This window comes from Podarcis tiliguerta (assembly GCF_965153285.1).
Source record: "Podarcis tiliguerta genome assembly, chromosome: 17".
In the NCBI taxonomy this organism is placed as follows: domain Eukaryota; kingdom Metazoa; phylum Chordata; class Lepidosauria; order Squamata; family Lacertidae; genus Podarcis; species Podarcis tiliguerta.
This window is the reverse complement of record NC_139550.1, coordinates 852,857-877,492: the sequence shown is the minus strand read 5'-3', so window position 1 is coordinate 877,492 and position 24,636 is coordinate 852,857. Positions and strand designations below refer to the sequence as shown.

Here is a 24,636-nt window from a genome sequence, read left to right as displayed (position 1 = left end):
GGAAGGCAAGTTTTTAATGTGCATTGAATAGTTAAGACTGACAATAGTTTCTTCTTCTTTGGTAATCACTCGTAGCAGAGTAAGATTTGTCTTCCATAAACATGGGTTTTAACTGTGGAGGCCAATTCTGGATCCACACATCCTTCCACAGTGGGGACATAGGTTTCTGGGTGGGAGTTGATCACGGTTTGCCAAGCATGCCTTCCTCTTTTTCCTCCTTTGTCCTGAATTCAAGCATCTTCAGAACCCATGACACCTTTGGTAAAGGATGTTCTCCAATTGGAGCGCTCGCAGGCTAGTGTTTCCAGTTGGTGTTTATACTACAATTTATGTATGGTGTCTGGAGAAGGTATTCCATAAGGGACAAGGGGGGCTGCCTGTTCCATGTCACTCCAGAGGATCTTGGCAGCAGGCAACACCACTAGGACCTCATCAGATGACCTCTGTGACCTGGCAGCCCTATAAAGGAGAATAATCAGATAATCTTGTTCTAAATTCTTTAGGATTCCATATTGTACGCCAACTAAACCTTACTGAGTGCTCCCTATCTCTCTCCTGTAAATCTAGTTGTGAGCTACAAGCTTACTTTGCTGGAGTCTGTGGAAATGAGTTTCTGGCCTTCTCCCCAGATAAACTCATCTTCACTCAAAGCATGCAAGGACAAAGCTAGCTTAGGTGGGAAGTCTGCTTGAGAGGACTATCCAATTTGTCAAGTTGCATCACAGCCTTGTTATATGGAGGATTTGACAATTGTGTCAGTGTATGGAGTTTGTGCCTGCGAACTGGGTAGATAAGCTTCTGGTAGAAGTTCATCCAGCCTCATTTTTTAATGCTTGCATCCTGTCTACATCCAGTGATATTTGTTTTCTGAGCGCCTTTTGTGGATTCTTACACAAGCATATATACAAAGAACTGCTTTATTAGTCTCTTTGCTGTCATCACCCCCCACCAGGAACTGCACTGCAACAGGCTTTTCACCCAGTTTACAAGTTAAGTGCCTGATTCTCCCCGAGACCCTGATAGTGCAATTCGGTCTCTTCTGCACGGTCTTTCTTATTTATTAGCAGAATCTGCATTTTGGGCTTTCTGTAAATCCTCTGACCCAACTATACCTGCTTCAGAAGAGTCTCTGCTTGCTAGCATGTTACTATGTCACATACCTTGCAGGGTTGGAGAGCGGCAATTTCTCTTGCTGGGACCGAGGAAGGGGTGAGACGTGAGACACAATTCAGGCTGTTGCCTGACAGTCACTGCAGCTTTTCTCTGCCTGCCTTAAGATAAAAGGCATGTCTGGGTTGAGGAGTTAGTCTGCAAGCTGGTCGTACACTTACTGCATGAAGGTGGTAAATGGAGAATGCTCCCATCTTTAACAGAGAAAGGCAGGTAAGGGAGAAAGGAAGCCAAAAACACAAGGCCGGCTCCTGGGCCATGTAACTTGTGGTGCACATTTATTAAGAATTAAAAAAAAAAAAAAATCTTTAGCTTCCTAGGATTTCAGAAAGGTGAACTTGCTTCTGATGTACAAAGGCGGCAGCCTAAAATTTGTGAACATGTTTTCCTTGCTTATTCGTGTAAGATTTAAACAAGGTGTTCTACTTTGTGAAATGCCCCAGCAATAATCACAGTCATGTCACAAAGCACAAAGAAAACATCCTCCTTTTTATGTGCCACAGCATCCCTTCTCACATAATTGCAACAGGCTGCCAATTAAGCAAGAATAACTTTTATCCATGAAGTGAAGGATAAAAGCAGTTTCCGTTATCTAGGAGTAGACAGCAAATTTCCTCCAAGATCAAGATATGTTCTCAGCATGGTAACTCATTGCTACGTAAGATGAACATTAACGTATTCAAAACAAATCCTAAATCAATATACCTGGGGCACGAGAGGAGTGGTTTTAGACAACCCCTGCAGCTGCAGACTAAAACTGATTTTGTGCAGAGGGTAAAAAAATATATAATTAGGTTCGCATTTACTAGACATCACAAGGAACCATTAAATGTTAATGAAAACAGAACTAGAATTTATTTCAGCTGTAACAGTATGTCATCTTTAATGGACATATTCAATCATTAACTGAATCAAGTAATCCCAGCCACTTTTATGTATACAAAAATATTCCCCCTCCCATGCCAAGTAAAGGGTGTCTGTCCTGGGTGCTTTTTCCCCATTCTTGTTGCATATATCAGTTACCTAATACTGAAAAAACATATTTATGAAGTCCAGCAGTTTCATAGTTATATGACGAGAAAAGTACTGTGCTGAGCCCCTTTACGTTTACCCTGCTATAGGATACGTAAAGTATGCTATGCGCATTCATTCTCCTTGTAAACGTCTACAAGAGAAGCACTTATGATGGTAATTTAACTGAACCTCCCAACTAATTACTGCAGTTGTGCATACGCTGATTTGCAAGAGAATGGAAAGGACTGACGAGTCACACGAAGCATTAAAAAACACCCATTTTAGACAGCCCCCTGCTTGACTATTTCAAAAGACAAGACATTTCCTCCAAATTGGCAAACTTCTGCAGCACTCAAAGAAAGGAACCATCCCAACTGCTGCTCTTTGCCACACTCAAGCAGAGGGGATGCCGCTCCAGGAGCTAGGGATTAAAACCTGTGTTCTTTTTAAGCAAGGAATCACTGGCAGGACTGATAGTCATGAAAAGTGGAGCTTTGATTTCCAATTTCTTTTCCTCCTACCTCCTGTAGAACATAGTTGCTAAGGAAGGTTGACTGCACAATGGAAACCCCAAGAAACGTTGAGAAATACATTCACAGAATGACAGTTGATTAAAAAATATATAAATGGGTTTTGTTTTGTTTTTAAAGTCTAAGCGGAAAACTACCTGTAAGTGATTTGTAGATCAAGAGAAGCCATTGACTTCCCAACCCCCAATTCCACGTATCTACCATTCGGTTCCAAAAAAAAAAAGGGACACACTTTCCTTAGCACCAGAAGATAGTTGTGAGCAGATGTTGACTTGGGCTGTATATACATTCTTTAATGCAGTACCTTCCCCTTTGAACTTCTTTGCCTTATCTACAACTGATCAGGGAAAACAGTGTTGGCACTTGAGATTTAGATGTGCTTCAACATCTCTGCAGAAGGAAAACAAATCCTCAGGAAATACAATATAAAACATAGCAAACTATGGCCAGAGAAGCAGTACAAGAATATTTCCTGTACAAGGATTCGGAAAGGGTGAACTTGCTGTTGTTTTTTTTCTGATCAAAAGAAGAAGCATGCAGTTGGGCAAAATGTCTAATGGACCAAATAGGTGTCAGGATATTCTGCTGGCCTGATAAGGAATATTGTTTCCTGACTTCTCTGCAATTAAAGGTTGCGCAATATTGCAAATTGCTTGAACTTTCCTGGTCTTCAAGTCCCCTTGTTTCTCAATTCAGCATCACAGTGAAATTACAACATCTGCTAGCAAGGTTACATTGTAACCCCCACCCACCCACCCTCAATAAAGATTTTTCAAAGCAGAAAAGCGCAAGATACAGTTAAAAGTTCAAAATCAGGAAAGAAACGCAGTTTAATATTGATTTAGGTGATAGGGCAGGTTCCCTCCCCTCCCTGGTACGTTTCCCCAGATGGAGAGGAGAGTTGTAATGTTAAGCTGGCATTGCTGTACTGAATTGCTAGAAGCGCAAAATGAAATTGCAAACAAAAGCGTAACAAAATACAAAGCAAAGAGCTTGGTAAAGTAGGCTACAGTTCTTACATTACAATATCAGGAGAAAACCAGTTATTTTCTGAATCCTCGCAATGCTCCCCAATAAGCCACTTCCATCTGGTGTTCCGTTGCATCCCCTTTTAGTATTCTTCTAAGACGAGTGCCAAATCTTCAGAAGTGTAATGGAGCGGGGTGGGAGAAGCAGTTTCAATCATCTTCTACCTTAGGGAGCGTATAATCTCAGCAAGCAAACAGAGTTCAAACCAGCAGAGCCATTCAAAGGCAAAGCTTCCTTCCTTCTCTTTCTTTCTTTCTTTCTTTCATTCTTTCTTTCAAAGTAAGAGTCACAGACTGATCTTCTTAAGTAATCTTTAATGTTTGGCTCCTCCGCCGTTGCCAGAGCCAAGGGTAGTTCTGTTGTTAGTGCAATACCTATAACGAATGAGAGAAGAGTGGAAGATGGGACAGTCCACTCTGAATCCTCACCTACATCCCGACCGCTCAGCAAGTTGAATCTTCTCGCTGGCCACTTTGTCTCAAAACACAATGAAGAAACGGCAGCTCAAATGCTCTGAATTAGCTTCCAAACTGATGCATGTTCAAATAGTAAACAAGGCCAAAACCGCCAAACCAAGTTCAAAACTAGAGACCGATAGACTCCATTACAAAAAAAAAGAAAAGTGGCATGGTATTAGGAGCCTGGATGCAAGGTATTGCTTAAACTCTGCCCTTCAATGGGAATGCAGGAGGATCACACACATACCGAGGAAAAGCTGACCCTTGGAAGACCGAACGAAGGCCCCACCCCAGCTAGAACCGCATACTACTTCCATCCCAAAATCGCAAAGAAGTAGAGCTATAGAACCCAAACACACAATTGGACAATCCTTGGGAAGTTATTAATTTGTTGGAGAGGATACAACACACATTAGGAGCAGGGGGGAAACCAAAAACAGACACCAGGCCTCTCTTTCCCTATTTGGTGACAAGAAAGTGCAAGAAAGCGTTCATTGGGTTTTGTTCAGTTGTCAGACTTTTGCACATCTGTGTTCTGGCCGAGACAAGGGACTTTGAGGTTTTTTTGCAGCACGTGAGCATCCGCTGGTTCTATCCTCTTGTAGTAGTTCTTCTTCGTCTCAATGATCTCAAATCCAAACTTTCTGTAGAAGTCAATAGCAGATTCATTGCTAATCTGGACATGTCTGGGTAAAAAAAGAAACCAAGGGAGAAAAGCATTACCATTTATGAAGGCTGGAACTTGCATCTATATGCTAATGAACTGTTTATCTGAAGATTGGAAGGGAAAATGGGAAAGCAAGGATAGAGAAGAGATTAAAACAGACGTTACTAAATGTGATAATAAACAAAAGACCATCCAACTTCTGTATCCCATGTTACTTTCACCTATCATCTTTACTACGGCTGGGGGGAAAATCTTGCATGCCAGCTTATAACACAAGTGCCCAGAAATCAAGTACAGTCGTACCTTGAAGCTGAAATGAATCCGTTCTGGAAGTCCGTTCAACTTCCAAAACATTCAGAAACCAAATTGCGGCTTCTGATTGGCTGCAGGAAGCTCCTGCAGCCAATCAGAAGCTGCAGAAGCCCCGTTGGACGTTCAGGTTCCAAAGTTCGTTTGCAAACCCGGACACTCACTTCTGGGTTTGTGGCGTTCGGGAGCCAAAATGTACAAGTACCAAGGTGTTCGAGATCCAAGGTACAACCGTCTATGACCATCCTATGTAAACAACTACCTACCTTTTGCCTTTCTGATTTCAGCGACAAACAACTACTATTCTAACACAAAAAAGCTACTCTAGAGCACATGTCCTAACCTGTTGTCCGCCAAGTACTTTGGACTAAAACTCCCATCAGCCTCAGATAGCATGGCCATCCCAGGGATTATGGAAGTTAAGTCCAGGATGGGAAGGAAAACAACATACAGTACTGCAGAGCTCCCATAAACCAGAAGGTACTACCAAACTGGCCCCCAAGAAAGTTATATATATCTGCGCTGCAGATGCACAGCAGCAATTGCACCAGGTGGGCCTTCTTTCAGAAGGCACCCCACAACTGTGGTGCCATGATCAAGCAAGTCCTATCCTACATGCTCATGTGCTGTATCTCAGATTGGGGGACAGCTAGTAACTTTAGAGGACATATTTACAGGGTTGGGTTTAAATGTGAAGAATTATGCTTAGGAGCCTTTTTAACTGCTGTTTATTTATAAGTTTAGCTCTCGCAGAGCTCAGCATGTCCCTGGTCAATGGATATGGGCACTAATAATAAACAATCCAGACACAATACTGATAAAATAAAAAGGGCATCACTTACAAAAAAGTATCAAGACTGCACAGTCGCACCTTGGTTCTCGAATGTAATCCGTTCCAGATCCGTTCAACGTCTGAAAACATTCGAAAACCAGGGCGCGGCTTCCAATTGGTTGCACAAGCTTCCTATACTCAATCGGAAGCCGCATAAGCTGCGTCGGGACATTCGGGTTCCCAAAAACTTTTCACAAACCGCAACACGCACTTCCAGGTTTGTGGCATTTCGGAGCCAAAATGTTCGAGTCACAAGGCGTTTGAGAACCAAGGTATGACTGTAATGTATGTACCTCCTGTGGTTAGCATTTGCACTGCATTGTAGTGTCAATATAATTAGTGCCCCTACTGTGTCCCAGCAGCAAACTCTAGTACTCAAAAGCAAAAGTCTTATATTAGTTGTTCTTTAATACTATGCACAAGATTGAGCGCCAACATTTCCATGCATGCCAACTAAACGTGTAAGCAACCAATTCCTCCTGCCTAGGCCAGCAATGTCTTTCTACTTACAGATAGATATTGTCGAAAGTGCCATCTTTTTCGCAGATGTTTAACACATGATTCAACATTTTAGTTCCTACAAAGGAAGCAAGACAAAATGGAAGAAAGTTATTCCCAATTTCAAATACTGCAGCATCTTGCACTATTTGTTATTTTATAAACAAGTACTAAATTTTGTAAACTTTAGAGCCACATGTTCCATAGCCGAGCCACCTCATCATTTACAAAACAGCCTTACCTATCCCCAACCTTCGGTAAGGGGCCAGACATCCAAGCGTCATGATGTACAGTCTTTTCTGATTCTGAGAATGATCTACTCTACAGCACACTGCACCCACTGCAATATCATTGAAATAGGCTGCCAAAAAGAGGGGTGGGGAGAGGAAGAAAGCATATTATTTTGGGTTTTTTAAATCCACCATATCCTGAGGGTTTCGGATAAATATATAGATTTAAGAATACTGCATAATTAGAAAAGCAAGACACACTTTCATATTATATATTAAATATATAACAATAAATGTGATCCCATCCCTGCTTAACTCCACGCCTCAAACTAAATATGTAACAATAAAAATAATCCCATCCCAATTTAACTCCACATATCAAATATCAGGTCAAACAAGGTCTAATTCTCACTGAAGGGAAGTCTGTACTATGCTGGTAGAACTCCAGGCTGAAGGGGACAGAATAGTCCCTTGTAAAAATAAGATCTATAATCCTGCATGCATAAAACTAGCACATTAAAGAGAATGCTGGGGAACAACCCTTTCCCCTCATATTCTATGTGCCAGAATATGTATAATGGACAATTCAATCAGACCTGAAGTACAGCCTAAAGTGATAAAATCAAGACAGGGTTCTACAACTGCAGTAAGAGCTAGATCTCACAATACTTTAGGAGAACATTCAAGCGTAACTTGATGCACAGTGGTCCATAGTTCTGCTTGTCACCCCCACCATGGTGAGTGTTTCATTACCTTATGGCAAGGACAATGAGAGGGGAACAAACCTCTTTCTACCTTGGATCATCAACTGAGTTGTGCTGAATTTCAAAGGGCGTATGTGACTGCAATAAGGGGGATGACCTCAACCCCCTCTCCAGGTCCAAGCTAAACAGGAAGGCTAGAGTTGACCATGGCACTCTTCTTGCTTCTGCCACCAAAATGTTGGTGGATAGTCAAGGCACTCAGAATGCCTCAGCCAGCTAGCTCCAAAGCAAGCTCCTACTCCCCTTCCTCAGTTCTGAAAGCCTGGAGCTAGAGAGGGAAGCTGGGGCTTGTCCCTGAACGCCTGCAGGGCTGCAGCAAGAGGTCAAAGTTACAGTCTTATGAATACCCACCTCAGAGTAGGACTCATTGGGTTGAATCCACACTTAAAAGCAGACCCACTGAAATCAGCAGGGCTTATTTTAGTCATGGACCAAGATTCCAATGGGTCTGCTCAAAGCATGACTTATTTGGGACCCAATCCATTCAATTCAATGGGACGTACTTCTGAGAAAGCATGCATAGGCTGAAGGGGAGGACCAAGGCCACCTTAAAAAAAGCTGTGAAACCCTGTTTTGTGTGCAGGAGGAAGGTTTACACCTGAGGAGTTGATGAATGGGTTTCTCTCTGTGCATATCATTGAGACACGTGACAAGATATGTTAAGCATTTGAGCAGAAAAAATGATATTATTCATTTTAAAGGCCATGATGTAGTATAAAGGGAAAACGGATTTCTAGTGTAACATATGAAAAGTAATTTAGGGCTGCGTAAGTTATCAGTTCTGTATATTGCAGTCAACATGCATCTAGTGGTGATGCTGAAACACTCACAACTTGGCACGAAGGATCTTCATGAGGAAGGGGGCCACCGCTTCCCACACTGGCTGAAGCTTTTAAAACAACCCACAAGGGCACTAGTTTTCCTGAGCAGCTGTGGAAGGTAAAAGCTGGTAGCTCTCTATGGCTAGAACAGGAGGAGCTGGAGGGGAAGGAAAAGGCACAGCCAAGGGGAAAAGGGGATGGACAACTATCTCAGGCCAAATAGGTACATACCTGAGGAAGATGGCAGAATAAAAGGCAGTATCTGCATTGTATATGGAGGCCCAGGTTGCATGGCGTGCAAAGCTTCATACAGTCAGAATAATTAAGGTATCTGGTAAAGCTATCCTCACGTAGCAGATTATGTACTGAATCTAGCAGATAAACCAAGAACAATGGGAAACGCTCTATCCACCAACCCTCCGAATAAAAAAGCAAGGTACTATACCCAGTTTGGCGAGCTCGCCAACCTCTAGCACATCCTTGTAGAACTTGTCATTGTAGCTGACGGGAAAAATGACTTGGTTTAACCGCTTCAGCTGCTTAATGTTGTGTGGCGTCACATCACCCAGCTCGATCCGGCTACTGGAACAAATCAAAACATGCTTAATACCTCTAGGAATCCCACTGTGATTAAGCTATACTAGAAACAGCAGAACTGGTCACCTTGTCATGTCCAAGCACTTTGGTGCAATATCCCCATTCTGCACAGAACCCTCCTAAATCGATCATGCAGGATTTAGTAGGACTCTTTTTTAAAAAAAGCAAACACCTTGCAGTTACTCAAACTGAAATTTGGCCCGGTGCTTTCAGGTTACACTGATCTTACGGCAATTAAATTTATACAGTGGTACCTCGGGTTAAGTACTTAATTCGTTCTGGAGGTCCGTTCTTAACCTGAAACTGTTCTTAACCTGAAGCACCACTTTAGCTAATGGGGCCTCCTTTGCTGCCGCGCCGCAGGAGCACGATTTCTGTTCTCATCCTGAAGCAAAGTTCTTAACCCAAGGTACTATTTCTGGGTTAGCAGAGTCTGTAACCTGAAGCGTATGTAACCTGAAGTGAATGTAACCCGAGGTACCACTATACATGGATTGTACCCAGAGCAACGGGATCAAACCAACATCTATCCAGCTTCTCAAGGTCAAGTCCTCTAACACTGCAGAGAACATGGAAGTCGTGTGTCTTGCTTCACACAAAGCCACAGAAGAGGTGAAATACTGGCACATGTGACTTTGGGGAGTTTCAGAGGACAGAAGACCCATAAGTCACACTCACAGCTTGCTTGCTTGCTTCCTTCCTTCCCCAACACATCTAAAGATGCCAGGAAAGAAGCAAGACAAACTTACTTTGAAACTCATCAGAAAGTGAAACAGGACACTTTGCCTCTTCCACAATTTTGTGGCATGTCTGCAAGCCTCAGTGAGAGGGAGAGTCTGGTAGTGGTAACCACAAATAGCAGCTGCCTAGTAAACCAAGCCATAATGTGTGGATCCTGGGAAGCAACCTGTCACTTTAGAGTTGAGAAGGAAGCTAAATTAGCTCCTCAGAATGGCAGGAAGTAACATGAGCCAGGCTGGAGACTTGAACCACTGGCTGTATGAAAAGAATTCCCAAGTTCACATTACAAGGCTCAGTCAAACATATAAACAAGACAACAGAGCAAGAAAGCAGGAACATACATAAGATATAATACATTTTCACATATAATAAGCCATTACCCAAAGCACATTTCCAACAGTGAAACCGCATACAGCCATAGTTTATTGTTCACATTAAGAAAGTTAACATCCCCAAAAGGAGTCAGGGTCTCAGGGACAGAGAGTGGCTGGAAGTGGGGAGGCAGAAAAAGGTCCTCCTTTCCTTAAACTCTGCAGACAAGCCCTGGTTTCTCCCAACACCCCCTTTCCTTCGTATAAATATATCTTTTTGGCACCACAATTAACACATTTTAAAGGCCTATACTAATGGCAGAGACACCCACCTTGAGTGTCCAGTTCGCAAACCTAAGACTTACTGTATTTTTCCATGTACAATCATACCTTGGTTTTCCAACTGCTTAGTTCTCGAATATTTTGTCTCCCAAACCTGGAAGTGACTGTTCCAGTTGGTGAACTATTTTTGGAAGCTGAACGTCCGACGGGGATTCTGCAGCTTCTGATTGACTGCAGGAGTTTCCTGCAGCCAATCAGAAGCCACACTTTGGATTTTGAACGTTTTGGAAGTCAAATGGACTTCTGGAACGGATTTCATTTGACTTCCAAGGTACAATTGTACAAGATGCCCCCAAGATCTATTGGAAGTCTAGCGGGGAGAAGGTTCTCCTCCCACACCCTCAGCATCAGCTTTAATCTGAAACCTTAGGCGCAGTACTGCGCCCAGAGCTCAGAAACTGCTCATGTTTATGAAATTCCCAATTCCCTGTCACAAAACACTCCTAGAACAATAGAAGTTTTGAACACTGTCCATGTGGTCACAATTAGACCCACGCCAGTAGTAAAACGTGTCTGGCACATGGCTATTTCCTATGTGCTAGGGCATAGGGCCAGAGAGAGAGTCCATAGTGTGTGTCTAATCTGACTTCTACTCTCACATGGGGCTCATACATTGCTTGAGATGTGCTGCACCACTGCAAGGTCTGCAATGAAAGCCCTGCCATTCCAAACTGGGCAAAAAGGGGGACGACGACAATTTCCTATCCAATCACTGACTTCACTGAGAGGGATAATACTTGACCTGGCAAATATTATTACTATTTATTATTATTGTTGTATGAGACAACTGAGAAGTAGCTGTGTTGAGCTCTCAGGGGCTGAATCCAAATGCAATGACAGAATAGTAGAGGTTGAAAACATTAACAGGCTTGCTGATATTAAGCACTTAGAAAACTGGTTATATCAGGAGATTTGAAATGAGAAATATAGTCAAAGAATCTCAAGGCTAGCTACAGCTGTGTCTTAAGAAATAACTTATAAAGAAATTTATACTGCTTTCTTTGATGCTTTTCAGATTTTAAGTGCAATCTCAGATTTCTATTCTATGCGAGTGAGTTTTTTTTTTTTGTGTGTGTGTGTGTGTGTGAGAGAGAGAGAGAGAGAGAGAGAGTCATTATTTGCAGGGGTTTTTAAATAAAAAAATCTATTCACTTAAGTCTTTGAGTGTTTTGAAAGGAACACCTTTTAATATATAAATACAACTTGTAGTTGCTTATTGCAGACTAAGAAAAGTAGGCAATAACTGAAAAAGCATCTATGCATAAACTCATGCTCCAGCCACTAATAACTTTGCAAAAGGTTTAAGATTAGTCAGGTTCTTTTGAGAGTTGCTTATGTATGTGTTTCTAAATAAGTGAGAAATTGTAGTAATCTTTCTGAAGCTGCAGTTGTGTACTGAGGGGGCTGAACTGGGAATGTATATGATTTATCTTGATTTTACAGTCAAATTATACAGCTGTCTTAAAAACAATACATTTTTAAGTGCCAGACATTCCTCTTATTAGAAAGAGGGTAACTCCAAAAAGGAGAAATAATGTTTTATTGGCCAGTTGGAAATGTCACCATGTACAGACTTTTAACACACTGTGAGAACAAATTAACAATCTGCTTCCCTAAACAAAGAACCAGGAAGTTATTTGCACACTGTAGCAGTACATAGGAGGTATTTCTATTTATTTAAGACAGAGTCCACCTGTTAGCCAAAACGGCTTTCAGATCAGCTTTCAAAACTCAGTACTAAGACTCAGGCTCACAATTGAAAAAGACGTAACACATGAATAAAAAGAAATGGGTGGGAGGAAGGGAATATAAATTCAGACCATTGAAAAGATACAATTTTTTTAATATGGTTATGTCGGTTCAGATTCTGGCTGTCTAGAGCAACAGCAACTACTTGCTGATGCCAGTGGCAATTCTGGCAGTCTTGCCCTTGATAAAGTCAACAATGATAGAATAGTATGAAATCTGCATTGCTTCACTCTACCATGCATTTAAGAAGCTGGCAAATTCCCCCATATTAACCATGGTGTAAGCTGATTTGTTTGAACACACTCAGTGCCTCATGGCTGCCTGATTTTGGAAGCTTTGCGACCATTATGAGGCTGCCTTCCTTGTCAGTCAAGTTGCCCCCTGAACATGAAAAACCTTTAATTCTCCGCTGCTGGACTGTAACTCTTTGCTTCAGCCATGACTTGGGTGAAGCCACAGAAGGCTGTCTACTTGTGAACGATGAGCCAGTTCTTTAAAAAGTAATTAGCAAAAATAAACCGAGACAGGGATCTAAGCCGCCACCTTAACACAGCAATATCACAGCTCCCAGCTCTGCTCACTTCTCAATATATTTATAGCCGGTTACCAAAACGGACCACATGCACATTTGAGTTACACCATCATGGAAATAAACTCATGTATCCACAACCTATCTGTCATGTCTTTTGTTTTAAGCCTTACTCTGTAAGAAAGTGGCCACAGTCAGTGTTCTTGCATGGCTAAGATACAAACGTTCTCTGCTAATTTTCCAGTTGTCCCCTCTATCTCTAGAAAACTTTGGACTGCACAAGTTGGGCCTGTTACTTTGATATCATGCTATTTACTTTAAAGCACTGAAAACTTTTAAAATAGAAAACTGCTGCCGCCATTAAAGCGGCAGAAGTATTGGCAACAGAAACATCTGGTAGACAAGGGGAAAGACTCCAAACATCTGCCTCCCACAATACGTCTCTTTAGCACCACAGACTTTGAGAGGAGTAGGAAAACTGGTGAGACACTGGTATCAGAAAAAAACACCAAGAAAAGGAGGTGTCTCTAAAAGCCACTGAAGCTCTGGGAAGATGGTATTGCCAGCAGAAGAATGCCCCTAGGTGGACCAAGGAAAGCAAAATATGCAGGGACTTTGTATTTTGATTGTTACATGCTCTCCAGGTACTAGGAAACAATTTGACTTCATCTGACACCACCACCACATAAAATCATTCGACAGCATTGTCAATATAATGACCACCAGATTGCTCTTTACATCTGCTTTCCACCCAGCCAGGAGCCTGTGTCACTAGAAGCATGGGAAATATGGGTAACGGTTAGCCTATATATATATATTTTTAAAAGGATCAGCAATTCTCCATTGAGTGTCAGTTCCAAATGATAGTTCATTATGTTGTTTTGCTTTTGCATGCTGAAAATAATTTTTAAAAATTGGGATTAGCCATTCTTTCTTTATCACAGAATCCTAAACATAACCAGATACCTGCAAGCACCTAGCAGAGATTAAATCAGCCTGCAATTTTCATCATCCGACTAAGTCTGAGAGCAAGGCTTCAATGTCTAATCCCCCTCCCCCGTACTCACATACTCCCAATCCCTGCAGAAGAGTTCTGGAGAAATCAAACATTTGAGCACTATTTTGTGACACTTCGTTGCTCTTAAAAAATGTATTACACAACCATGGATTTTGGAGTTAAATGTTTAAGAAATTTATAGTATACTCTACGGTTGTATAAAGGGTTTTCTGCATTTTATCAATGTATTTTACACTTAAAACACTGAATAGTGAGCACATTTACTGATAAAGTAGAGGAAGCTTCTTTATACTGAATCATACTGTTAGTCCATCAAGTGCAAATGTCTATTCTGACTGGAAGTGGCTCTTGAGGGGTTCAGACAAAAGCCTTCCCCAGCCCTACCTGAATATATCAGGGATTGAACAAGAGACCCTCTGCATGCATAAAGTATCTGATTTAGCATTGCCTTCTTTTAAACCAGCAGTCTTCAGCCTTTCAGATCCAGCCTTGCATTTAACTTAAACATGCATTTGCGGGCCAATTTCTTAATATTTTACCATATATCTGTTGTATACTGGTACTCAGATCAGTCTACAACCCACTAAGATCCTGCCAAAAATTTCCATCAACACCAAGTCAAAAGACAATATCTGAGTGTAATAAGGATAGATCAGAACAGAAAAGAACACCAAAACCTCTTTCAAGAATTATAGAGCAAAACTGCAGGACCACCAAGAGAGAGCCTGGGATTAGAAAAATAATGCATAATAACAGACCTTCTTGACACTCACCGACTACTAGCACAATGCATAGTCAAGGAAGTTTGCTATTGCTCATCAGAGCCTAAGGAAAGGCCAACTCTAAAGCAAATCTATGGTGCTACAATAGTAGCTGCTACTATCTGTGTAACATCAATATACAGTCATACCTTGGAAGTCAAATGGAATTTGTTCCGGAAATCCGTTCAACTTCCAAAATGTTCGGAAACCAAAGCATGGCTTCTGATTGGCTGCAGAAAGCTTTCTGCAGCCAACTGGAAGCTGCAGAAGCCCCTAGGTTTGCGGCATTTGGAAGCCAAAACTTTCGAGAACTAAGATGTTTGAAAACCAAGGTATGACTGTAGTTCAGTTAGGATCTTTTATGCTCTCAGAAGCAAATTGGCATCAACTGAAACTGAACTTATCTCCAAGTCACTCTTTTAGTACGCATGCCAAGACCAACTCCCCTGAATCCATAGAGCAGCATGCTTCTAACACCATGTTCACCATCTGTGCTAATCCACAGCAAATGGCAAAATGCCTCCATGATGTCACCCTACAGGGCAGATGCACTGACCTCACTGCATCAACCAGAGTTGCAGGTGGCAGGAATTCAGTAAATGAATTATCCTGCAATTCCAGCAGACATAGGTCAGAATCCAATTATACAACATACATAGGCTGTGAATAACCACCCTTTTGATGGATTTCAGTTGTAATCTGAAAATGCTGGCGACTTGGCAAAGCCTGTCAACCCAACACAGGGCATTTCATGTAAATGGTAAAATACCATATCTTTTGCTCTATAAGGCTCACTTTTTCCCTCCTAAAAAGTAAGGGGAAATGTGTGTGCGTCTTTGGAGTGAATGCAGGCTGCGCAGCTATCCCAGAAGCCAGAACAGCAAGAGGGATTGCTGCTTTCGCTGCGCAGCGATCCCTCTTGCTGTTCTGGCTTCTGAGATTCAGAATAATTTTTTTTCTTGTTTTCCTCCTCCAAAAACTAGGTGCGTCTTGTGGTCTGGTGCGTCTTATAGAGAGAAAAATACGGTAACTCATGTAATTTCTGTAAATGTAATGTATTTATACATGATACATATATGTTTGGTCTTGTCTTCCACCAAGGAAACATCATATATTAAACAATCATTAGATTCTTTGTAACGAGTGATGGTTAGATATTCTGTATTCTCTGAACAAATCCTGTGTGGGACTTAACTTGGCAAGGGAAATATTAAGGTTTTAAAATTGATTTTAACCGTAGCTTGTAAACTCCCTTGAATACTCTGATGAAAAAGCAATTGATAAAGTAAATAAACAGTTGCCCTGTTGTAGGTTTTTAACGCAGTTTTTAAAGTTATTTCCAAGCACATTTTTTTAATTGATAGCCAAACCTTCCTTAGTTCATTTTGAAATCAAGCTTCCATGGAGAACATTTTTTAAAAACTTCTGCTTTTCAAGAACTCTCTCCAAAACTATAATGTTAGTGATCTTTTTGGCTTTATGGCAACCATGGTGAAAGCAAAAGCACCTTCATGTTTCAATGTGTATTCAACCCTCCTTCAATATTTCATCTATTTTTCATCCAAGTTCTGGCCATTAAATACAGCTCCCCCAGCTGATTTTAAGGCTCTAAGTAAGGAGTCTTGCAGTTTTTCGAGCTACTGACAGATCTGGCCTAGTCAGCGTACCATCCACACCCGGGGTCGGCAAGGTTTACCTCACCTGGCCGGGTCCCTTCAGTGGAGATCCTTCCACGGGCTGGATCGCGCACATGAGTGCGCTTGGCCATGATTTCCGGTGTCTGCATCTATGCAGACACAATTTCCGGCACCATGGAAGCGAGTCTCTGCACCGCGCTGCACCGGTTTCTTGCAGCATATGGGGACTCACCGAGCGGGCGGCTTGGTTCGGGGGCTGCTCGTGGGCCGGTTAAATGACCCCTGTGGTTTGCTTGTGGCCCATGGGCCTTAGGTTGCTTACCCCTGATCCACACCATGACTTGCTTGTTTGCCACAAAAGAGAGACTTTTAGGTAGGGGGAAATGGCAGACCACTTTTGAAGAGAGCCTATCCAAAGGGGGTGTCCTTTTGGGACACAGCAAGCCCTATTATGCCTATTGTGGTAGTGGGTTTTGAGGATTTACTCTCCTTGCCTTATACCTCTGTGTTACTGGAGGGAGAGCAAATAGAAGCCCCTTTCTAGCTTACTGACATGGCTGTTTAGGGACCACGGCTCACTCTCTTTGTGGCCTCTGGGATTTTAGGCGATACTGAGATGTTCTATCAAAAACTGTTCTTACAGTCTCTTCCAAAACAAAGATACAGCTCAAGCCTGGTATTAATAAGCCCAGTTACAATATCTATTCCATGTGTAAAAGGTCAGTAGTCAACTGGTATCCAAAGCTAGAGGATTTGTACCGACACAGTGACACCACTATTGGAGTTACATTAGGGTCACATCTCACAATCATACTAGCATGCGCTCAGTTCTGAAAGAGCTGTGGTAGTTTTAAATGAACACCCAAACACATAAGCCCATACATTATATGGGTTGCCATCAGAAGTATATTAAAACTCAGTATTTCAAATGTTCCACCAAAAGCAGCCCACCCTTTTGGCTTGCACACAGTAGGAATCTCTTCTTTTGTAAGCAAGAGTAGCTATTTTTCTCTATTACACATCCAATAAAATAGTCATTTCGAATCCAAGATGTTACTTCAGCAGCGCCAGGATGCCCTGGTGCCTGAAACAGTTCTCCAGTTGTTTTAAGTTTAACCAAAGATGGAAAGAAGACAAAGTCCCTACCAGAGAAGAATGGCAAACTAAACGGCTGGAATATGCAGAAATAGCAAAAATGACTGGAAGAAATCAGAAACCAAGTAGATGAAAGTTTCAAAAAAGAATGGGAGAAATTAACACTTTATCTGAGAGACCATGTAAACAAATGAAAACATTAGCAGGTTTTTAACACCACTTGTAATGTAACAAAAACTTTGGATAATAGAAATAGATTTACAATATAGGTGATGAAATACATGCAGTTGAAAAGGACAACATAAAGACGCATGGAAGGAAAGCGGGGGGGGGGGAGAGTCTGAGATTCTGAGATTCAGGGGAATCTTGTATTTTGAGTATATTTGTGATATTGTAAAAAAGTTGTATCTGTAAAATCAAGTAAAATGTTTCCAAAAAGGGGAAAAGGGGGGAAAGTTTAACCAGTCTTTTCAGAGGACTCACTTCTAGCCCTAACCTGCAACTTTTGGGGGGAGTTGTTTGTTTTGTTACATACATGCATCTTCCATCCCCCCCCCCCTTTAGGCTGACTAGATGCTGAGGCAAATCTACCTCTTTTAAAAGCAGGCACAACACAACACATAATGTTGATTTACTACACAGACAAAATATTTATGTGCGTTAAGGGTTGCTGTTGCTTAAAAAAGAAAGCAAAAAACGTCCTGAATTTATTTCAACCCTGCAACCTCCTCCTTGGCACAGTTAAAATTGGGGTGGGAGACGAAACTGATGGACTATACAGAAATGGTGAAACTGACGGGGAAAACCAGAAACCAGGAAGATCAAGCATTTTTAAAGGTAACTATAACAGATGGATAATGGTAAAAGATGCAAAAAAAAATAATGTTATCTTAAATACGGAACCCATGGAGGGAGGGAAGGAGGTGCAAAGGTTCAAAAGATCCTTTTATTTTAACCTTTGAAATGGTTAAAGTTAAAATGTAAAAAATTGTGTAAAACCAGTAAAAAATATTTTTTAAAAAAAGTTGGGGTGGGTGCCAACAAAATAAGAAGGGCAGACGAAACTGATGGACTATGCAGAGATGGGAAAACTGGCGGGGAAGATCAGAAACCAGGAAGATCAAGGATTTTTAAAGGACTGTAATAAATTCTTCATTTATTTAAAAGACCACTGTAAACAGTTAAAATCAGGGGATGTAATGGCAGGGATGTAATGACACTTGGAATGTGGAATTAGCTATTGAAAGAACCATTTGTTTTAATGCTTGGAATGGTTAAAGTTAAAATGTAAAAAGCTGTGTAAAACCAATAAAAATATTATTTTTAAAAATGAAGATAAAGTTGTGTGGGGAAGGGGAGAAACAACAACCTGCTGGCCCATGGGCGGAAATCAGGCCCGGCTCCCTCTCCCCGCAACCTTATGGCGCACCTTGAACCCAGAACCCGCCAAGTCCGAGCGGGAAACGGAGAAGAATCCGGAGGGGCCGCTTCGCCTCTGCTCCCCCCCCCCCGGAAAGAAGCGCGGGAAACAAAGACCCGCCGCCGCCCCGGGGGGGGAAACCTGAGGGGAAAAGCCAACCTGGAGGGCGCCTGAGGAGACCGGGCTGGGCGGCTGGGCCGGGGAGGCGGGAAGGGGAGGGAAAGGGCTTGGCGGCCGCCGCCGCCGGTCCCGCACTCACCCCTTCATAGCTGCTGCTGCCGGGGGCCGCGGGGTCCAGCAGCGGCGGTTCAGCTGCTGCTCCTCCTGCTGCTCCTGCTTTCGCCGCCGCCGCTGCTCCACATGGGCCTCAGGCCGCTCCGAGCTCCCGCGCGCGCCTGCGCACAACGCCGCACCCGCCTCAGCTCGACCTTTCACCCGACGGCGACGTGACGACGACAGCACGCTTCCCCGGCGCGACGCTCCGCACGCGCTCCGGCGGTGGTCTCTTCGCCCCGCCCCCTCGTTTCGAAGTCACTCAGAGACCGACTTCCGTTTTTTTTTTGTCCCGCCCCTCCCGTTTCGAAGTCACTCAGAGACCGACTTCCGGTTTTTTTTCTCCGCCCCGCGATTTGCCCACAGACGGGTAATAATCATAATTATTATTATTAATATTATTATTATTAATATTATTATTGTTGTTGTTGTTTTGCAAGGCCGGGCTCAGGGCGGCTAACAAGCAATAATAAAAACAATTTGGAATGAATACAATTTAAAAGCAAAATTAAAATACAACATTAAAATATTGAAATATTAAAAAGGGTAAAGCTTGTTATCAACCTAGCCACTTGGATGGTTTTCCAATTTCAATATAACTTCTTATATTTATCTACAGTATAGCTATCAACTTACAGATTTGAAAATAAGGGACCAGCAGCCTCGAAAATAAGGGATCAGCAGCCAAAATAAGGGATTTTGCTTAACTTATACATAAATCCGGCACTCGTGGAGCCAGGCTGCTTTGGCTGCCCCTGACTGTGTTTTGCAGGAGGTTGGACTAGATGGTCCTAAGGGTCTACAACTCCCACCAAAGAAGAGGGGCAGACCAAACTGATGAACGACGTCAAGATGGCAAAGCTTACAGGCAGAATTAGAAACCAGGAAGAGGACCTCTTTAATAAAGAATGGGGAACGTTTATAATTTCGTTGAAAAGCTATTCTAAAGAGTTACATACATTGGTAGGATTGACAGAAAACTTGTAGTAAAAATTTGAACTATGGGTGGACAAATGATTTATAAAAATAGAGTTAGGAAATGGATGCAGAGGGGGAAATCACTACATTAAGATGCTGCACTGGCTGGAGGGGATGCTAAGCAGCATGTTGCGGCTGCCGTTGTCCTGGAGCGAGGAGATCCATTGGCCCTTCCCCGCCCGAGAGAGAGAGGGAGGAAGGAAGACTCTTGCCCACGCTGCCAGTGAGCCCGGCATGAGGCGGTTGCGGCGCCACTGAAGTGCCGCCCTTCTGCGTCCCGAGCCGGGCGAGCATGAAACCCGGGAAATTTAAGGGACATCATCAGTCCGGGACAGCAGCGGGAAACGGCGCTGGGATAAGGGAGTTTCCTGCCAAATAAGCTATGATCTACAGTGGCACCTTTGGTAAATCTTTCATAATATGGGGCCCTGTACGAAACCAAATAGGTCTTCTCAATTATGAATCTTCTCAATTTTATGCCCCCTTGACTCTGCGTCCTGTGCAGAGGAGCCACTCACATCGCCCTAAATCTGGCGCTACTGCAATGCAGGAATCTCACCCAGATCATCCATGACAGGTGGTCACCCAACCTGCTTAAAAACCTCCAAGGAAGAAGAGTCGGAACAGCTCTTACCATCAGAAAATTCTTCCAGATGTTTAGTCGGAATCTGCTTTCCACTAACTTAAAACCATTGGTTTGGGTCCTCCCCTCCAGAGCAGGAGAAAACAAGCTTGCTTCATCTTCCATGTGGCCATTAGCTATTTGAAGGTGGCAATATGCAGACAGCTGAATCTTTCAGCTTCATGTGCCTCTCCTACCCTGTGTCACGGACACAGACCTCCTTCTGAGCTGACGCCGCAGGAGTTTTAGGGGCCTCTTCTCCCCTACCTCCAACCTTACCTGGTTTCGGGTCCATAGCTATGAGGTCTTACTGCTTCAGAGCCCCTGACAGAATGGGGCCCAGGAACGCCTCAGGGAGCCCATGGCACCACTCCCATAACAAAAACCACCGTAGAGATCTGAAAATTTTCAGAAGTAGGCAGTCTATGGCTTGGCTTTTGAAAGAGGGGGTCCGCAGTACTTAGCTAATCGGAAACCACTGCTCCAGCACAAGGATTAACTCTAGTGTAACAGAATTTCATCCTTCTCCTCCCATGCTGTCCCCAAATCTGCTCTGGGGGTTGGGGGAAAGTCCAAAACATATTTAGGAGAATGTAGGGTTCAAATCCCCATGACGGGGTGAGCTCCCCTTGCTCAGTCCCAGCTCCTGCCAACCTAGCAGTTCGAAAGCACGTCAAAGTTCAAGTAGATAAATAGGTACTGCTCTGGCGGGAAGGTAAACGGCGCTTCCATGTGCTGCTCTGGTTTGCCAGAAGCGGCTTAATCATGCTGGCCACATGACCCAGAAGATGTACGCCGGCTCTCTCGGCCAATAAAGTGAGATGAGCGCCACAACCCCAGAGTCGGCCACGACTGGACCTAATGGTCAGGGGTCCCTTTACCTTTACCTTAGGGGGAGAACAGGGAGAGAAAATTATGGTATGAATGCGGGTTTGATCCGCTAGGCTCAGCACGACTTCCATTCTCCATCCGTTTTTTTCTAGTGGCTATTTTATTCCTTCTTTTTGATCTAGAAATTGCTCTTCTACTCCCAACCCCATGAGCAATTAACCTCTCACAACCTACAACAACCATAATATGAACCTCTACAATTGTTACACTTCTGACTGCTGGTTTAATTTACGAATGAGCTCAAGGTGGTTTTGACTGGGCCGAATATGGGGGTTAGTCTAACTAAGACAATTAATTTTGACTTAATAAATTCTAATACTATCACCTGATTTATCACCTGATTTATTTCTTAAAATATTTATAGACCACACTTTCATAAAATTACAACAAATTACAACAAATTACAATAAAATAAATAAAAACATCAATACTGGTTGGTGAAAAGAAATGCTCAATGAAAACGTCTGTCTGAATAACTGTTTTTAGGGGATGTCTAAAAGAAGGCAGAATTTAAGACCATAAAAACAGCCTGCTGGATCAGGCTAATGGCCCACCTGGAGGAGCATCCTCTTCTCACAGTGGCCAATGACATGCCTGCGGGAAACCTGCAAGCAAGATGTGAGCACAAGAGCGCTCTCCCCTCCTGTGGTTCCCATAAACTGGTATTCAGAAGCCTGGCTGCCTCATAGAATCATAGAATCATAGAATCATAGAGTTGGAAGAGACCACAAGGGCCATCGAGTCCAACCCCCTGCCAAGCAGGAAACACCATCAGAGCACTCCTGACATATGGTTGTCAAGCCTCTGCTTAAAGACCTCCAAAGAAGGAGACTCCACCACACTCCTTGGCAGCAAATTCCACTGTCGAACAGCTCTTACTGTCAGGAAGGTCTTCCTAATGTTTAGGTGGAATCTTCTTTCTTGTAGTTTGTATCCATTGCTCCGTGTCCGCTTCTCTGGAGCAGCAGAAAACAACCTTTCTCCCTCCTCTATGTGACATCCTTTTATATATTTGAACATGGCTATCATATCACCCCTTAACCTCCTCTTCTCCAGGCTAAACATGCCCAGCTCCCTTAGCCGATCCTCATAAGGCATTGTTTCCAGGCCTTTGACCATTTTGGTTGCCCTCCTCTGTACACGTTCTAGTTTGTCAGTGTCCTTCTTGAACTGTGGTGCCCAGAACTGGACACAGTACTCCAGGTGAGGTCTGACCAGAGCAGAATACAGTGGCACTATAACTTCCCTTGATCTAGATGCTATACTCCTATTGATGCAGCCCAGAATTGCATTGGCTTTTTTAGCTGCCGCGTCGCACTGTTGGCTCATGTCAAGTTTGTGGTCAACCAAGACTCCTAGATCCTTTTCACATGTACTGCTCTCAAGCCAGGTGTCACCCATCTTGTATTTGTGCCTCTCATTTTTTTTGCCCAAGTGCAATACTTTACATTTCTCCCTGTTAAAATTCATCTTGTTTGTTTTGGCCTAGTTCTCTAATCTGTCAAGGTCGTTTTGAAGTGTGATCCTGTCCTCTGGGGTGTTAGCCACCCCTCCCAGTTTGGTGTCATCTGCAAATTTGATCAGGATGCCCTTGAGTCCATCATCCAAGTCGTTGATAAAGATGTTGAATAAGACCGGGCCCAAGACAGAACCCTGTGGCACCCCACTAGTCACTCTTCTCCAGGATGAAGAGGAACCATTGATGAGCACCCTTTGGGTCCGGTCAGTCAGCCAGTTACAAATCCACTGAGTGGTAGCATAGTCAAGACCGCATTTTACCAGCTTCTTTACAAGAATATCATGGGGCACCTTGTCAAATGCCTTGCTGAAATCAAGGTAGACTACATCCACTGCGTTCCCTTCATCTACCAGGCTTGTAATTCTGTCAAAAAATGAGATCAGGTTCGTCTGACATGACTTATTTTTCAGAAATCCATGCTGACTATTGGTGATCACAGCATTCCTTTCTAGGTGCTCACAGATTGTTTGCTTAATGATCTGCTCCAGAATCTTCCCTGGTATTGATGTTAGACTGACTGGGCGGTAATTATTTGGGTCCTCTCTTTTCCCCTTTTTGAAAATAGGGACAACATTTGCCCTCCTCCAGTCTGCCGGGACTTCGCCTGTTCTCCAGGAATTCTCAAAGATGACTGCCAGTGGTTCTGAGATCACATCTGCCAGTTCTTTTAATACTCTTGGATGCAGTTCATCTGGCCCTGGAGACTTGAATACATCTAAACTAGCCAAGTATTCTTGTACTATCTCCTTAGTTATTCTGGGCTGTGTTTCCTCTGCTGAATCATTTGCTCCAAATTCTTCAGGTCGGGCATTGTTTTCTTTATCGGAGAAGACTGAGGCAAAGAAGGCATTAAGGAGTTCAGCCCTTTCTGTGTCCCCTGTTTGCATTTCACCATCTTCTCCTCTGAGTGACCCCACTGTTTCTTTGTTCTTCCTTTTGCTACGAACATACCCATAGAAGCCTTTTTTGTTGCTCGCAACAGTGGGTGCAGAGAGGGGAGAAAAACTCTTCTCTCTCCACGCCATGCATAATTTTATAAACTTCTATGTCGCCCCCTTGCATTTTCATTAAACCAAAATGTCCCAAATGCTGCAACCTTTCTTCATAGGGGAATCGCTCTATGCCCTTTTCTTAACTTTTCCAACCCTACAATAGCCTTTTTGAAGTGAGGCGACCAGAATTGTTGAGTCTTCTAAATGCAGTTGTACCATATATTTGCATAAATGGTATTATGATATCGGCAGTCACCTTCAAATATTGGAGAGTTTCCATTTATTAATATAAATATAAAAGCGGGGGAGAACTCTGTGCTGATCATTTTACATATGACAAGTGAAAACTCACAATTACTAAACTGCCCCAGCACAGATAAACAGCAGTGTCAACATCAGCTAAAGTTTTTTTCCTCCCTGTTAAATTACACTTTGCATTCAATGCATATTTAATTAAACTTGTGTATGCATATGCTAGTTTAATTAAATATGCATTGAATGCAAAGTGTAATTTAACAGGGAGGACACGACTAAACGGCTAAACAACATGCATATGCAGTGCTTTTTTTCTTTAAAAAAATGTTTAGTACTCTCATTTTGACTAAAAAACCCACCATTTTATAATTCAAATCGTGAAAAATAAATACATTAAATGGGCAAAAGTACAAAGATTCACAAAATGTTTAGGGGTATGCGTACCCATGTGTCCCCCCAGGGGAAAAAGCACTGTATATATGTGCGCGCGCTTGTGTAAAAGCGCATTAAAGTGTTTGCTTTGGTTTTGCATTTACTTTGGGAGGGCCATTTCCCAATGTTTAAAAACCTATTTTAAAAAAATG

General features: G+C 42.7%; 1 protein-coding gene across 2 annotated transcripts; it reads right to left on the bottom strand.

Moving 5' to 3' along the window:
• Positions 1–2,002: 2,002 nt before the first annotated feature.
• Positions 2,003–19,033, bottom strand: NAA50 (N-alpha-acetyltransferase 50, NatE catalytic subunit). 2 transcript variants are annotated; one of them, XM_083420813.1, is made up of 5 exons: positions 18,782–19,033; positions 8,768–8,904; positions 6,749–6,868; positions 6,520–6,586; positions 2,003–4,887 (listed from the first exon to the last, which is right to left on the bottom strand). In XM_083420813.1, exons 1-5 carry the CDS (start codon positions 18,787–18,789, stop codon positions 4,707–4,709), a joined length of 513 nt encoding a protein of 170 aa, XP_083276939.1. In that variant the 5' UTR covers positions 18,790–19,033; the 3' UTR covers positions 2,003–4,706. The 2 variants fall into 2 exon arrangements, with proteins under 2 accessions (XP_083276939.1, XP_083276938.1); XM_083420812.1 differs by having other exon boundaries at positions 8,768–8,901.
• Between the last annotated feature and the right edge of the window lie 5,603 nt (positions 19,034–24,636).